Raw genomic sequence first — 13194 nt, 5'->3', positions numbered from 1 at the left:
CATTTAAGGAGCCTTGTGATGACACTGGGCCCAGCCACGTAACCCAGGAGATGCTCTCCCTACCTTGAGGTCAGCTGATTAACCATCTTAATTCCAGCCACAGCCTCAGTCTGCGGCCTCCCCCAGCCCACTACCCCCTGATTGATTTCCTGTTCCTCTCCCTCCTTCCTTCTGCTCCAGCACTGGGTGCTTTTGTCTCTGGGCTCCGCACTGGCTGTTCCCGTTGCCCAAATGCTGTTCCTCTCGATGTGCACATGGCACCCTTCTCACTCCCTCTCACCCCTGCTCAAATGCCACCACCTCAGGGAAGTTTCCCCAGGCCTCCCTATTGAGAATTGCACACCCCTCACCCCCAAACCCTCACCTGTCCTCTTTCCTTATTCTCACAGTAGTGCAGCCTTCCACCCGCTGTATCTGGCTTATCGCTCCCTCCCCATGAGAAAGGGAGCTGGTGGGGGAGGGAGAGTCTTTTGTCTGTTTCAGTCACTGCTATATCCTTGGGGCTATGGCTGCCCTGGCACATAGTAGGTGTACAATGAACATGTGTTCTTGAACGCATATATCACCCACACTGCGATCACTGGGCACCTGACCTTGGTCAGCCTTATTTTCCTGCTGGCTTCCAACAGAGTGTTTCCTGTCAAGGCCCGGGGGCTGGAGCTGGACTGTGGTCTGGCTCATCTCTTGAAACCTTCACCTGCTGAGATGCCACTGCTTTTCCTTCCACAGGTAGGCAACCACTTATCTGTGTTCTGTCCCTCTGGATTTGCCTATTTTGGACACTTTATATCAACAGTGTCATACAATATGTGGCCTTTTGTGACTGTCTTCTCTCACTGAGCATCATGTTTTCAAGGGCCCTCCATGCTGCAACAGGTGTGAGGACTTCATTCCCTTCACTGCCTGAGAAATATGTCACAGTTTGGATTCACCACGTTTCCCGTACCCACTACTGATGGTCTTAATGTTCCTCACTCACTTCAATTTGAGTAAGCTTCTGTGGCTGGACTCACATTTTCAGGATCTATATTACATGATAAAGCTGGAAATCAAGTCAAGGAGATGGTGAACACAAAAACCTGGGGGTGGTTACCTCTGGGTTGGTGGGAAGGGGACACAGTTAGGGAAAGGGGGCTGCACGGAGAGTTTGAAGAAAATGGTCACGTGCTTATGCTTCACCCAGGAGCTGGGGCCAGCGCTCACGTTATACCCTGCAGGTATGCACGTGCATCTTACACACTCATCCATCTGCATGCTCATTTCAAAACTGAAAAAGCTTTAAGAGCATAAAGTTTTTGAAACATACACACTCAGTAGTGATTTTAAATAACCGATTTATTGAGATACAATTCACATAGTATGACATTCCCTGTTTTAAAGTGGGCTATCTAGTTCCAGGACATTTTCATCTTCCCAGAGGGAAACCCTGTGCTAAGGAAGCAGTCCCCTCCACATCCCTCTCCTCTAGCCCTGGCAAACACTGGTCTCTTTTCTGTCTCTATGGATTTGCCCATCCTGGACATGTCACGTAGGTGGCATTGTACGGTATGTGGCCTGGTCTCACTAGCTTTATTCACTGAGTCCACGCCCACTGTGGTCTGTGTCAGGGCTTTGTTCCCTGCTGTGGCCGAACACTCCTCTGTAGTACGGATGCATCACTGGTGGCGATTTTCATCTTCCTCATTCACTTCAATGTGATGACTCTCATCCTAGGTTCTGGGAGACGCACAGGGCCCTCAGCTTCTGCTGGGGTCTGAACAAACCCTTCAGGAAGCTTTAATAGTCTTTCAACTCAGAACTGAGGTTTCAAAAACAAAGGCTTGAAATGCAGTCTGTGGCGTTGAATCTGTGGTCACCTTTTAGACCCAGTCCTGCTGATCCAGGGAGAAACCTTTCTGATGTCCTGGGCAGAGCAGAGAAAAAGAGCAATGAAGATACCAGAGCAGCTTTTCTTATTTTGCAAAAAGCACACACACAAAAGGAGAGTCACTAACTGTTGATTTGATTGGGAAGGCAGTCTTCAGCGAATGACATCATTTGGAGAACATAAATCTTGGTTTGTATGATTTATTTATGTTAAGAAATCCACATATGATGCTGAGTTTTCAATGGCTTTGTTTAAGTGATAGTTTTTCCCTTTTAGCGAAAGTTGGAGCGATGATAAACAGCTCCAGCTGTAAAAATTAAAGGCGGAGGTGAAGCCAAGGTGATTATTACACAAAAAATCAGAGTTTATGGGGGGCGGGTGGGGGGGCATTTGGCCCTTCTCTACTCTAAAATGAAAATTACCCTCTGCCACCATGTGCCATGAACAATTACCTCCTGTTTATTAATTAACCTCTTTTAAAAGAGCCACATTTCTACTCGAAACTGTTATTCCTCTAATGTGAAAACTGGCTTATTCATGTTTATTAGAACAACCATGTCCCATGTGGTCCAGGCTCAGCACACACTTAACTGACACATATATTTTCTCAAATGACACATTTCATGATTGGAAATTTCTTCCTAGAAGCCCAGATTCTGAGCCTGACTTACTCTAAATGTTAGCTCCAAACTGGGCACCCGAAGCCACTGGTCTGCGCCCCGGGGACGGCCCCAGAATGGTCCTGGGATGCCACTGGGTGGCAGTCAGCCACTGGCCTGACTTCCCAGCGACAGCTGGACTCTGAGAAAATACCAGCCCCAAGTGGCTGAGTCTTTCTGGACACAGTCATTGTCAGGAGCACGTGGTGACCCAGAGGCCAGAGCCCCCTCTGGAGCTCACGATCCTGGCACCACATGAAACCCAGGAAAGGTCCCGGATGAGGACGCCTCCCTCCACGGCGGTGCGTCCGTCTGTCCTCCGCAAACCCTGAAGACGTCCTGCTGCGTGTCACCTGGAACAGGGATCTGTGTCCAGCAGGTGACTCCCACTGTCCCACCTCTGTGGGAAGTCCTTGCACCTCTGAGCACCAGTTTCTCCTGACTGCGGTTCTACGGTGTGGGGTTATCATGAGGGTCACACGCACTGTGATGCCGCCCAGGGACGGGAGTGAGCTGGGCGGCCACCAGCACCCTGCCTGGTACAGGAGCCCCAGCACCACCCGGGCTCCATCACTCCAGGCCAGGGAACCCCACGGAGAGACCGCATGTCCCCCGAGGATGCTCTTTCTGCCACTGTCCCCTGCCTCCATCATCCCACTGACCCCACCCACCCCAGAGCAAGTGGGCTTCCATTTTGCAAACCCTGCACCTTGCAGCAGGGGACCTGGGTGGCTTGCTCACTGCTGTGTCGTCCCTGTCCCTTGGCACAGGCTGCTGAATGCAGGGCAGCCCTTTTTGAATCAGGACAGCTGAAGGACAGGGCACTGAGCACAGGGCCGCGCCTCCACTGCCATGGCCTGGAAGGTTGCCCACGCCTCCTCGGCCTCCTGGGCTGAAATTAGCCTTCAGGTATCCCGGGGTCACTTTCTACTCACTCAGCCCTCTTCGTTCGTTCGTTCATTCATTCATTCACTGAGCTCCAAGCACACTCCCAGGTGTGGCCAGGCACTGGGACCCTGGGGGGATCGGGGGAGGGGAGGGTAAGATGCTCTCGAAGCTGCAGGTCTGCTGGAGGAACAGGCTTCACGTTCAGCCTGCGCCGTGAGACTGTAGTTCCAGGAGCACCAGCCCTACCAGAGCCTCTGGCCATACAGCGATGAATGAATGAATGATATTAGGTCTGCACACAGTCTGAGAGCCTTGGCCTCGCAGGGGGCAGGTGGCGACCTGTGAGAAGCACTGAGGGCAGGTGCCAACAGACCAGCTGGCCCTCGGACAGCCTCCACTCTGACCAGACCAAGGTCAAGAGGGTAGGCCTGACTCTGGGAGTGTGTTAAGAGCTGCAGGGCGAGGGGAACCCACAGCTCCTGGGACCCCCATCCTCAGTCCTGGCCCGATTTGCCCTCTGTGTCTAGCAAGGGAGCGAGGATCTGCCCTCCATGAATCCCACTCAGAGCCCTGGGAGCAGGCCTTGGTTCTGGGAGAGGAGGGGTCAGAGGGTGCAGGGACCCCTGCCATTAGCAGTCCCCTCTCCAAGAGCTCCCAGGAGGTGCCAGGCCCCGCCCCTGCAGGCAGCTGTGCCCACAGCACCTCATACTGCACAGCAGGAAATGGGGGTGCCCAGGAGGCCGGTGGGCGGCTGACCCCGAGTCCCAGGTGGAATGGGGAAGGAGCTGGCTCTGACTAAGCTGAGCGCCTCCTGCCCCCGCTCCCCCCAGCAGTCTGCTTGTCCTTCGGGGGATCAGGGGAGGCGTCCTGTGTTGGTGAGGGGTGAGGGCAGTGCCCAGGCAACCCCCCTGCTGCCCCCCACCCGGCAAGACACTCATCATAGATTCACTGACGTCATGGGGGGGGCGCCCCAGGAGTGAGGGGCTGCTACCCTAGTCCTCAGGGACGACCCCGACCTGCTTGAGCCGCAGGCGCAGGGCCCTGTGTTAGCCTGTCCCCGCCATGCCGGCCACCGTTCATCCTTCACCGGGGAACCTCGAGCAAATTCGAGAGGGAGCACGGGCAAGGGAGCCCCACTGCCCTCGCAGAACGGAGAGAAGGTGGAGAAGCCCCGGCAGGGGCAGCGGCGCCAAGAACTGCGTGTGCCCTGCTCCCTTCCTAGAGCCCCCGGGTCCTGGGCTTGGGCGCCAGGGGCAGAAGCAGCCAGCCCTGCCCCAGGGGACGGGAATCCCCAACTGATTCCATCAGCCTCCGGTCACTCAGCACAAGAGGTACTTTTTTTCCCTGCCTGGGGCGGTCCTGGTCTCTTCCGTTTTCTTGCCGGTTCAGAGAGCCGCCGGCGATTACTGGTTTAGTGGCAGGTCAAGGGGACCTGGGGAGGGTGTGTCCACTTGGCGCCCCCTGGCCACCCCCCCCCATCCTCCACTGGTCCTGCCCAGAAGCAGTGGGCAGCCTGGACGGTTTGAACAGGCCGTGCCCTTCCCCGCGCTCCCCTAGCTCCCTATCCCCTCCCTCACCACTAGCTGGGCTAGTTTAAAGCTGATCTCTAAGCCCTAGGTCGTGCCCCAGGGCCCCGCCCAGAAGCCCGACACCTCGCGGCGTGGGGAGGAGGAGGGACGGGGTCAAATTCCCTTCTGCGAGCTCAGCTGGAATCAGGGCTTCTATCGCCTGTCCCGCCTCCCCCGGCATCCCCAGCACCCACCCTCTGTGAGGTTTTGGGTGCCCGGCGGTACCACCCCGAGAGTTGGGGCCTCTTGTGTTAAACCTCCCTGCATCCGAGCCCCAAAGGAAACTGAGAGAACCGCCCAGGGTGAGGGAAACCCTGTCCAGGGACAGAGCGGAGACTGGAGACGCTTGGGCGCCGAGAGGGACCCTCGCACCTCCGCCACCGCTCCGGGGAGAGGGGAGTTCGGGGGTGGGGGCGGGGGGAGAAAAGGGGGAGGGCAGCGATCGCTCAAGACCAACCTTGGGCCCCTTCCAGTCTGGGCACGACCTCTGAGCCCCAAAAGGTGGGCAGCGCTGGGCCCGGCCGGCGTTTTCCATCCTGCGCTCTCCCTGCCAATCCCACATCAACCCCGGGAGGAGCGCAGGAGTATTTTGCCCCATTGCACAGATGGGGAAACTGAGGCGTGAAGAAATCCTTCTCCACGGTTACGTCGGGAGGAGGCGGCAGGACCAAAGGCGAAATTTGGTTTACAGACTAACGGGGTCGGGGTGTAGGGACAGGGACCGAGGTTCAGAGGACGCAGAGGAGAGGGCTTGGCAAACCCAGGTGTGGATGGGGGAGTCTGCTCGGCTCTGAGGCGTCTGGAGACGCGGAGGGCGGGCTCCCACCCAGAGGCTCCCGGGACTCGGACGCCCGGAAAGCGACGCGGCTCTCCGTTTTCGTTGTTGCCAGGGCCCTGCCTGCGCGCAGCCGGAACCTGGAGCAGAAGGCGGCGGCCGCGTCTACGCGGGCAGCTTTCCGTAGCGACCGCAGTGCCACCTCTGCGGGGCGGAGCTCTGCCCGCGCCGCAGGGCCAGGGCGCTGAGGGGAACGAAGTTGCTCCCCGCGTGCGCGAGCGGGCGGCCCGGGGGTGCGGGCGGCGCGAGGGTCCTCTCTCCAGGCGGGGCGGGGTGAACGCGAGGCTCAGGATCCGCGCAAACTGGACGACGGAATTCTTAAGCGGGTTTTGAAAAGTTCTGGCATGGAGAGGGAAAGCGTGGGAAACCGATTCCGTTTACTGCTCTCGGCGGCCGAGGCCGGAGCCGGAGCCCGCGCGCGGTTGCTGGAGCCCCGGGACTTAGCCGCTGAGTCCCGCCCGCTTTGCGCGCTGCGGGGGAACGAGTCGCCAGGGACTTCCTGCGCTTCTTGGGGTGCCGGTTTGGGCCGAGATACTGGAGTCAACTCCCACCTGGCTCAAACGAGGGAGTTCAAGCCCACAGCCTCCATCTCTTAAATTAAAAAAAAAAAGAAAACAAAACTCCTGATCACATCCTCCCAAAGCACGTGGCAGACCCCAGGTGCCCCTTACGGGCATCTGCGCTCCTGCAAGATGGTGGCCTTAGCCAGGACTCCAAGATCCCGGCAGAGGAATCACCGGAGCCCTCCCAAGAGGCTGCCCGTCTACAGGAGAGAGCGTCCTCCTGCCTGAGAAGGAAGTAGGCTTCTAAACATCTGGGGTTTGTTCGAAATCAGCTACATGGCTCACATTCCTGGGAAGTCTTGGTTGGGAGCGTCCCCAACCCTCTCTGCGACCCACTCCAGAACCAGGGACTGGGTGTGGGTGCCGGGAGGCCTCCGCTCTGAGTCGCCACATAGCTTCTGAACTCGCTGGCCAGAAATCAGGTCCTGTGTGCTTCTGGCCTCTAAACTTACCTGGGTCACAGCGAGTGTCTCTGGGCCTGGGGTAGGAAGAGGGGCAAAAGGAGGTCTAAAATATTAACCCCAGGGTCCAGGGAGGCTCCTGTGGTCCCAGTCTGGGGCTGAGGTGCGGTGCTGGGGCAGCACCCCCCATGGGGCCAGTGTGGAGGCCCGGCTGGGGAGGAAAGGGCTCTGTGGGTTGCCTGTGCCCCCCACCCCATGCTGGACCAAACACTGTTCACCCCAGGCTGCAAGCCCTCTGCATTCAGTCCCTGACTGGGTCCCCTGCTGGCCACAGAGACCATTTCCGTTTTTTTCTGTGTGCAGTGGGAACCATACTGCTTGTCCCCAAGCATCCCGCGTGGTCTCCTTCCGCTGCTCAAATGGGAGCCATTTCTACCTAGTGTGGGGCAGAATGTGCCCAGAGAGGGAGGCCCCCATCTCGGCCTGACTCAGTGGCCCCAAGTCGGGGGTGGGGCGAGGACTCGTGGTCGGGACACCTCCTGGGGCAATTCCGGAGCTCCTGAGAGGAGTCCCCATGTAAACGAACAGAAACTGGAGGGTGAACAGAACTCGACCTGTCATCTGATGGAGCCAGGAGACTGAGTGCCTGGAGCCAGTGGCCACATTCAGTGAACACAGAGGGGAACGTGGAGGAAAGCAGCGGGAACCTAGCGGGGTCAGTGCATCTGGCCCGTTGGCTGCCTGTTCCCACCCCGCAGCCACAGTCTGCAGAGGGGCCCCCTGGGCCTGAGGTCCTGGGCTGGGCCGCTGGACGGCTCTGACCCTGCACCTCCAGGCCCACAGACCTCACGAAGTGGACCTCCTCTCCATAGGCACGGCCTCTTCCAGTTGGCATGGGGCCCCCTCCTGGCCGAGCAAAGGGACCCTCTAGCCCCGCAGTGTGGACGCTGGGAGTGCAGGATACCCCAGTGTGGTTTATTACCAATGGGCTTCTTGGGAGCCCTGGGGCCCACAATGAGGCTTACGATAGCCCTGCAGGACCAGCTTCACTTGCTCTCTCCCAAGCCCAGCCTTTTCCCAAAGGAGTTCATCTGGTCTTGAGTCTCCAGCTGCACCTCCCTGCTTGCTGGTGAGGCTAGGAGTGTGCTGAGCTCTGGCCTGAAGCAGGATTCTAGGTTGCGGGAGAAGTTGGTGGTAAAAGTCCCCCCTCCCGCCCCTAGACCGCAGCACTGAAGTCTGTTCCCAAACTCCGTAGGGTATAGAGCACATCACTGTGGTCGACCCACACGTCACCAGCCTTGGACAGTCTGGCAGGGACAGAAGCCCCTGAGGAGGGCACCAGGGACGGGGTGGGCGACACTTGTGTACTCCCACCCCAGTGCGGAGTCCCCAGGTCCCAGCTCTGGGCTGGCCACAAGAATCTCCAAAGCTTAGCTCAGTTTGAAAACAGCCTTTAAACCTTTTAGTACCATTGAAATGAAAACTGCCCTATTCTGGCTGAGCACCCCCTGGCCCAACCTGTTTCCCCAAGTCTCTTAATGTCAGCGGTGGGGCAGGACACAGAGCTGGACGCCCCGGAGGACCTGCATCTGATTTTCCCTGCTCCACCCTTTTGCTCCTCAGGACTCTCCCCGAGGCCTGACCTGCTCCCCGTCAGGTCTAAGTCTCACCACGCGGGGGCAGGGCCTGGCCAGGCCGGGACCTAACCTTGGCCAGGGCCATGGCCTTGGGGACAGCCCTCCTGGGCTTCTCAAGCTGATGGGGCTGATTCGAGAGAGCACCCTGGGGGTGTCGGCACCTCGGCTGTCTTCCTGGTCATCCTTGATCACTAGCTTACCCCTCCCCAGGCAGGCTCTGAGCTGTAGTCCTCCCCACCCTCCAGGGCGCTAGGGGACAGCGGCAAGAGACATCACAGCCAGGCCCTCTCCCCGGACGCCTGCCCTCCTCTCCTGGGCCCTGGCAAGGGTGCAGTCCCAGAGTCTGGAGGCTGCTCCACAATTTTAGTCACCTGATGAGCTGAGGGAGGGAGCACAGAGAAGGTCTGAGTGAGCTGGGGCACCCCCAGAAAAGGCTGGGCCTTCCTGACCTCGGGTCCTGCTGGCTGCCATCTGGGTGGGAGAAACAGTGCTAAGCTGGGGGTCGGGGTGCGGAAGGGACTCCCTCTCTCTGCAGGTGGGAGGGCTTCACAGGAGCCACTGTATTCCCCCCGCAGGACTCACAGCTAACCTGGCTGGGAGAATCTGGGGTGCCGAGGCAGGAGGGAGACCCTGTGTTTGTGTTCTTCTGGCCAGCGCCCCAGCGCAGTTCTGCTCCTTGCTGGAGCCTGCTGTGGCTGGGCGAGGGAGATAGCTCCAGAGCGGGGGGCTCCAGCTCCAGGGCGGGGGCTCCAGCTCCAGAGCGGGGGGCTCCAGCTCCCTTCCTGCCTCTCCCAGCGACCCCTCCACACACACACACCCTGGGCTTGAGAGGGCTCTGCCCACGAGGACCTGCAACCATGCCCTAGCCCCCCGTGGGGACTCTCCTCCAAGCCCCGGGGGGCCTGGCAACAAGGCCCAGGGACCCTCTGAGCCCGGCGGTTCTCTGCCCAGTCCCTGAGGAAAGACGGTCAGGGTTCGGGAGGCGGCGAGCCACAGGCCCTCGGAGGGCGGCGGGCCAGGGGACTGAGCTGACGGTGAATTCGGGGCCGCCACCGCAGGCAACACTCACCGAGGGCCGGAAACAACAGAGGCGGCGGTCAGTGGGCATCCCGGCCGGGCAGAGAGCGCCTTCTCCGTCCGGGGCAGCAAGCGAGCGGGCACAAGCCTGGACATCCCACCCCCCAGCAGTGGGGGCTCCGTCGGGGTTCGAATCCCGGCAGGGAAGCGGCTGAGGACGGCCGAGAGGCTAGGGCGGAAGGCCCAGCGCGCTGCCGCCGCTGGCTTTTGACAAGCCCGGCTCCGTCGGGCTTTCCTCTGGGGTAGCGTGGGCCATGCGCCCCTCGGCATCGGGGCGCCTCTGCTAGGACCCCGGGGTCTCGGGGGCAGCTCCTTGGACATTGCCAGTCACCTCTTTTATGGCGAGGGCGCGGGGCTCCGAATGTAGGTCCCAGCGGAGGCTCCACTGGTCTCACTGCACAACAAAGGGGAGGGGCACGGCCCCGAGCCCACCCAGGGCGGCAGAGACCCCGCACCGCGCACACGACCCCTCCCCGGCTCAGGGAGACTCTCTGGCAGCTCCAAGTCCCGCAGCCTGGCAGAGCCCTGGTACTTGAAAGAGCGCGGGGGTCAGCGCCTCCGTTTGCTTCCAATTCCTTCTCGAATCCCAGACATACTCGAGTGAGCAGTTCTCACCGTCCCCTCCAGGCCCCTGGGCCCGGAACACACAGCCTGCGCCCAGCCTGCCCCTCCGCCGCCGCCCCTCCGAATTTGAGGGCTGTGGGGCAGAAGGAACGCCCAGTCGGCTCCCGCCAGCGCTCCGGCACCTGCTCCTTCGCCGGCTCTCCCGCCCGAGACGCACCTGGGCCGCGCGAGGCGAGGGGGACGTGTCCCCAGAGGCTCCGGTCGCTCGAGGTGGCCCAGCTCGGGCGCTCGCGCCGCTGGGTACTCACCTGGGGCCGCGGAGGCAGGAGAGAGGGGGCCCGCCCGAGGCGGCGAGGTGCAGGGCGCCCGGCGCTGGGACGGCTGCCCCGGCGCCGCCTCCCCAGAGCCCGGCGCGCTGCTCCCTGCGGCTCCGTGCGGGACCGAGGGCGGCGGGTCCGAGTCCCGCCCGCCGGCCCGGGCAGTGGCGGAGCGCGGAGCTGGCGGCGCTGCCGCTGTTGTTTTTGAGCCGCGGAGCCCGAAGCTAGAGCGGTTGGGTGGGGGCGAAGGGGTGGGGGCGGGGGCCGAGGAGGCCCGAGGGGGGCGGCGGGGCCCGAAGGGGGCTTCGAAGGAGCCGGGTTCGGGCGATCGCGGGCCAGGGGCAGGGGCGGAGGGGAGAGCCAGCAGGAAAGCGGGCTGGGGCGACGGTGAACGCAAAGCTTTTTAATTAGTAATAAAATGCAATAAGACGAAGCAAAACCAGCCAGACCCGCGTCCGAACTGTCGGCGCGTTTGCCCCCATATCCAAGGAAGTCTCGAGGACAAACGCCACCGCCACTCCATCTTCGGCCCCAGCTGGGGCGGGAGCAGCAGCGCGACGCGACTCAGGGGAAGGGGGGGGGGCGAATAGTCACCTCGCCTCCGGGGCCACCTGGGTCCTTTTAAAGTGTCCGGGGTGCGGGCCCCAGGCGGGAGCGCCGAGCACGGAATGTTTTCTTAAAGGGCCAGTTCCGAGCTGCGCTGAAAGGGGAGGGGGGAGGGAGGGGGGAGGAAGGGGGAGGGAGGGGGCGGGGGGGAGAGAGATAAGTGAGGTGAAGACCAGGAAGGCCGAGGAGAGCCCCCCAATCCCGCGCCGAGGAGGCGGCGGCGGCGGCGGCGCGACGATGAGGATGATGAATACATTGCAAAGTTTTTTTGGCCCCGGCGAGGGGTGTCAGATTGAGTGCTCTGTGCGCATGTGCGAAGGTGTCCAAACTGACAATGCTGGGGAGATGAAGATAGTGTGTAGCTGCTTCTGGACTCAAGGAGGAGGAGAGAGATTCCGCGAGCCGACACCATGCGATCCAAGGCGAGGGCGAGGAAGCTAGCCAAAAGTAAGTCTCCCGCGCTCGGCCGCGCCGCGCCGCCGGGCCCGGGCCGCGGAGCCGGGGCGCCCGGGCCAGGGGTGCGCGTCGGGGCGCGGCCGGCGCGCCTCAGGCTCTCGGCCCCCGGATCGGCCGCGCGGCCCGGGGGCTGCTCCGCCTCCCGCGCTCCGGGGCGGCCGGGCTCGGCGCGGAGGCTCGGGGCGCCCGGGCCGCGCGCTCCCCGAAGGCGCCGGCCCCCTCCTCGCCGAACCCCCTCCCCCCCCCAGTGTCAAGCGCTCGGGCCCGGGAACCCGAGGCGCGCGGTGGGGGCCGGGGAGGGGGGCGGAGGGGGAGGGCTGGGGGTGGAGGGGAGCGAAAAGCGAAAGTTAGCGAAAAGTTGACGAAAGGGGAGAGCAACTTTTTCCTCCTCGCTCGCTCTCTCCCTCTCTCTCCGAGTGGCTCTCAGTCCTGGTCAAATCATATTCCGGGCTTTTGAAATAGTGGGCGCTAGAGCACCGCCTTTGGCGTCCGCCAGCCGGGCGCAGAGGAGGGAGACCCCGAGCCGGGGAGGGGGCGGAGGAGGGGGCGCGGGCCGGCGCCCACCCGGTTCCTCGGGCGCAAGGGCAGGGGTGGCGACGGCAGGACAGCCACAGCCACTGGGGAAGCAAAATGGAGGCGTTTTCCTGGGCTTGGAACTATGGTCGTGAAGTTTATTCCCAACTGGTGCCCCGCGCGGCGGCGGGCGCTCCTGCGCGACTCCGGCAGCCCGCGCGGCCGCCCCGGCGCCGGTGCTCCCGGCAGGAGAGTTCCCACTGGGCCGCCTTCCTCCCCGCCGCCGCCGCCGACCTCGGCCCCGCTCGGACCCTCCCGCGCCCGCTCGCCTGGCACCGCTCCGAGGCCCGGCGGGGACAGAGCTGCCCCCGGCGAGACTGCCCGGTCCCCGGTCTTACTTTCTCTTTCGCTCCGTCTCGGGCCGAGCCCAGGGCTCCGCGCGCCCAGCCCGCCGCCAGCCCGGTCCTCGCCGCCGGCCTGGTGCGCTCGCCGCCCGCCCCACAGCCCGCCGCCGCGCCTGGGGCCGCCCGCGCACCCTCCGCGCCCCGGCCGCCGGCGCCATCCGGTGCCAGGCCCGCGGGCCCGGGGCTGCGGCCCGAGAGGCGGGCAGGTGGGGGCGGCGGCGCCGCGGCCCGGCGAGCGCGGCTCCCGAAGCCCGGCCGCGGCCCGGCTGCAGCGAAGCGGCGAGCGCCGTCCCGAGCATTCTCGGCTCCTCCAGCTCTCGCCGCCCCCTCCTCCGCGACCGCCCGCCCACCCGCAGAAGGGGCGCCCTGCCTGCTCCCCTGGGGAATCCCTGCCGGACCACCAGGCCGACCGGTCCGGTCCTCCTGGGCCCGACCCTGCCCGTCCGGGCCTCGCAGCACGCAGGGCCGAGCCCCCAAGCGTGAGCCCGGGGGGCGCGAAACTCGCGGCACTTTTCCGAAGAAGTCCTACCCTCTCGGTTCGGTGCTCGGCCGGTTCAGCCGCACCGCCCCCTCCCCCCGAGTCGTAGGCCTCGCGTCGGGCCCGCGGGGGAAAAGCAGCTCCCAGCTTCCGCAGGACGACCCTGGACTCCGCCCGCAGCCGCTCGGGGCCCCTCGTTGAAGCGCCCATTTCCAGCCGGTCTCCTCTGCCCAGGGATCGTGGCTTCGGCCTCGCCGGCCTCCCGTGACCTCTGGCCCCTCTTGGTGCGAACAAGGCCCCGCGTTCGGTGGCTTGTGCGCGTGCTATCTGCCCGCCGGCGGGCGCGCGGAGTATGCGTGTT

At 62.9% G+C, this 13194-nt stretch overlaps 2 protein-coding genes across 9 annotated transcripts in view; one reads left to right on the top strand and one right to left on the bottom strand.

Annotated features, from left to right (window-relative positions):
• Positions 1–1317: 1317 nt before the first annotated feature.
• LOC308613361 (uncharacterized protein) lies at positions 1318–10999 on the bottom strand. 7 transcript variants are annotated; one of them, XM_081226752.1, is made up of 6 exons: positions 10277–10999; positions 9488–10192; positions 9008–9113; positions 8790–8889; positions 7807–7952; positions 1318–1903 (listed from the first exon to the last, which is right to left on the bottom strand). In XM_081226752.1, exons 2-5 carry the CDS (start codon positions 9814–9816, stop codon positions 7828–7830), a joined length of 660 nt encoding a protein of 219 aa, XP_081082878.1. In that variant the 5' UTR covers positions 9817–10192; positions 10277–10999; the 3' UTR covers positions 1318–1903; positions 7807–7827. The 7 variants fall into 7 exon arrangements, 5 of the variants coding, with proteins under 5 accessions (XP_081082878.1, XP_081082877.1, XP_081082880.1 ...); XM_081226751.1 differs by having other exon boundaries at positions 9488–10999; XR_014015238.1 differs by lacking the exon at positions 9008–9113 and having other exon boundaries at positions 9488–10999.
• A 237-nt stretch (positions 11000–11236) lies between these two features.
• Positions 11237–13194, top strand: part of PRDM16 (PR/SET domain 16) — a 322403-nt gene continuing 320445 nt past the window's right edge. For both annotated transcript variants that reach the window (XM_081226091.1, XM_081226090.1), the window contains exon 1: positions 11237–11429. In XM_081226091.1, coding sequence (XP_081082217.1) covers positions 11393–11429 — 37 coding nt within the window. In that variant the 5' untranslated portion in view covers positions 11237–11392. The remainder of the gene's footprint in view (positions 11430–13194) is intronic.

Source organism: Mesoplodon bidens (genome assembly GCF_964165515.1).
Source record: "Mesoplodon bidens genome assembly, chromosome: 2".
Lineage (NCBI taxonomy): Eukaryota > Metazoa > Chordata > Mammalia > Artiodactyla > Ziphiidae > Mesoplodon > Mesoplodon bidens.
This window is presented reverse-complemented; position numbering and strand designations above follow the sequence as displayed.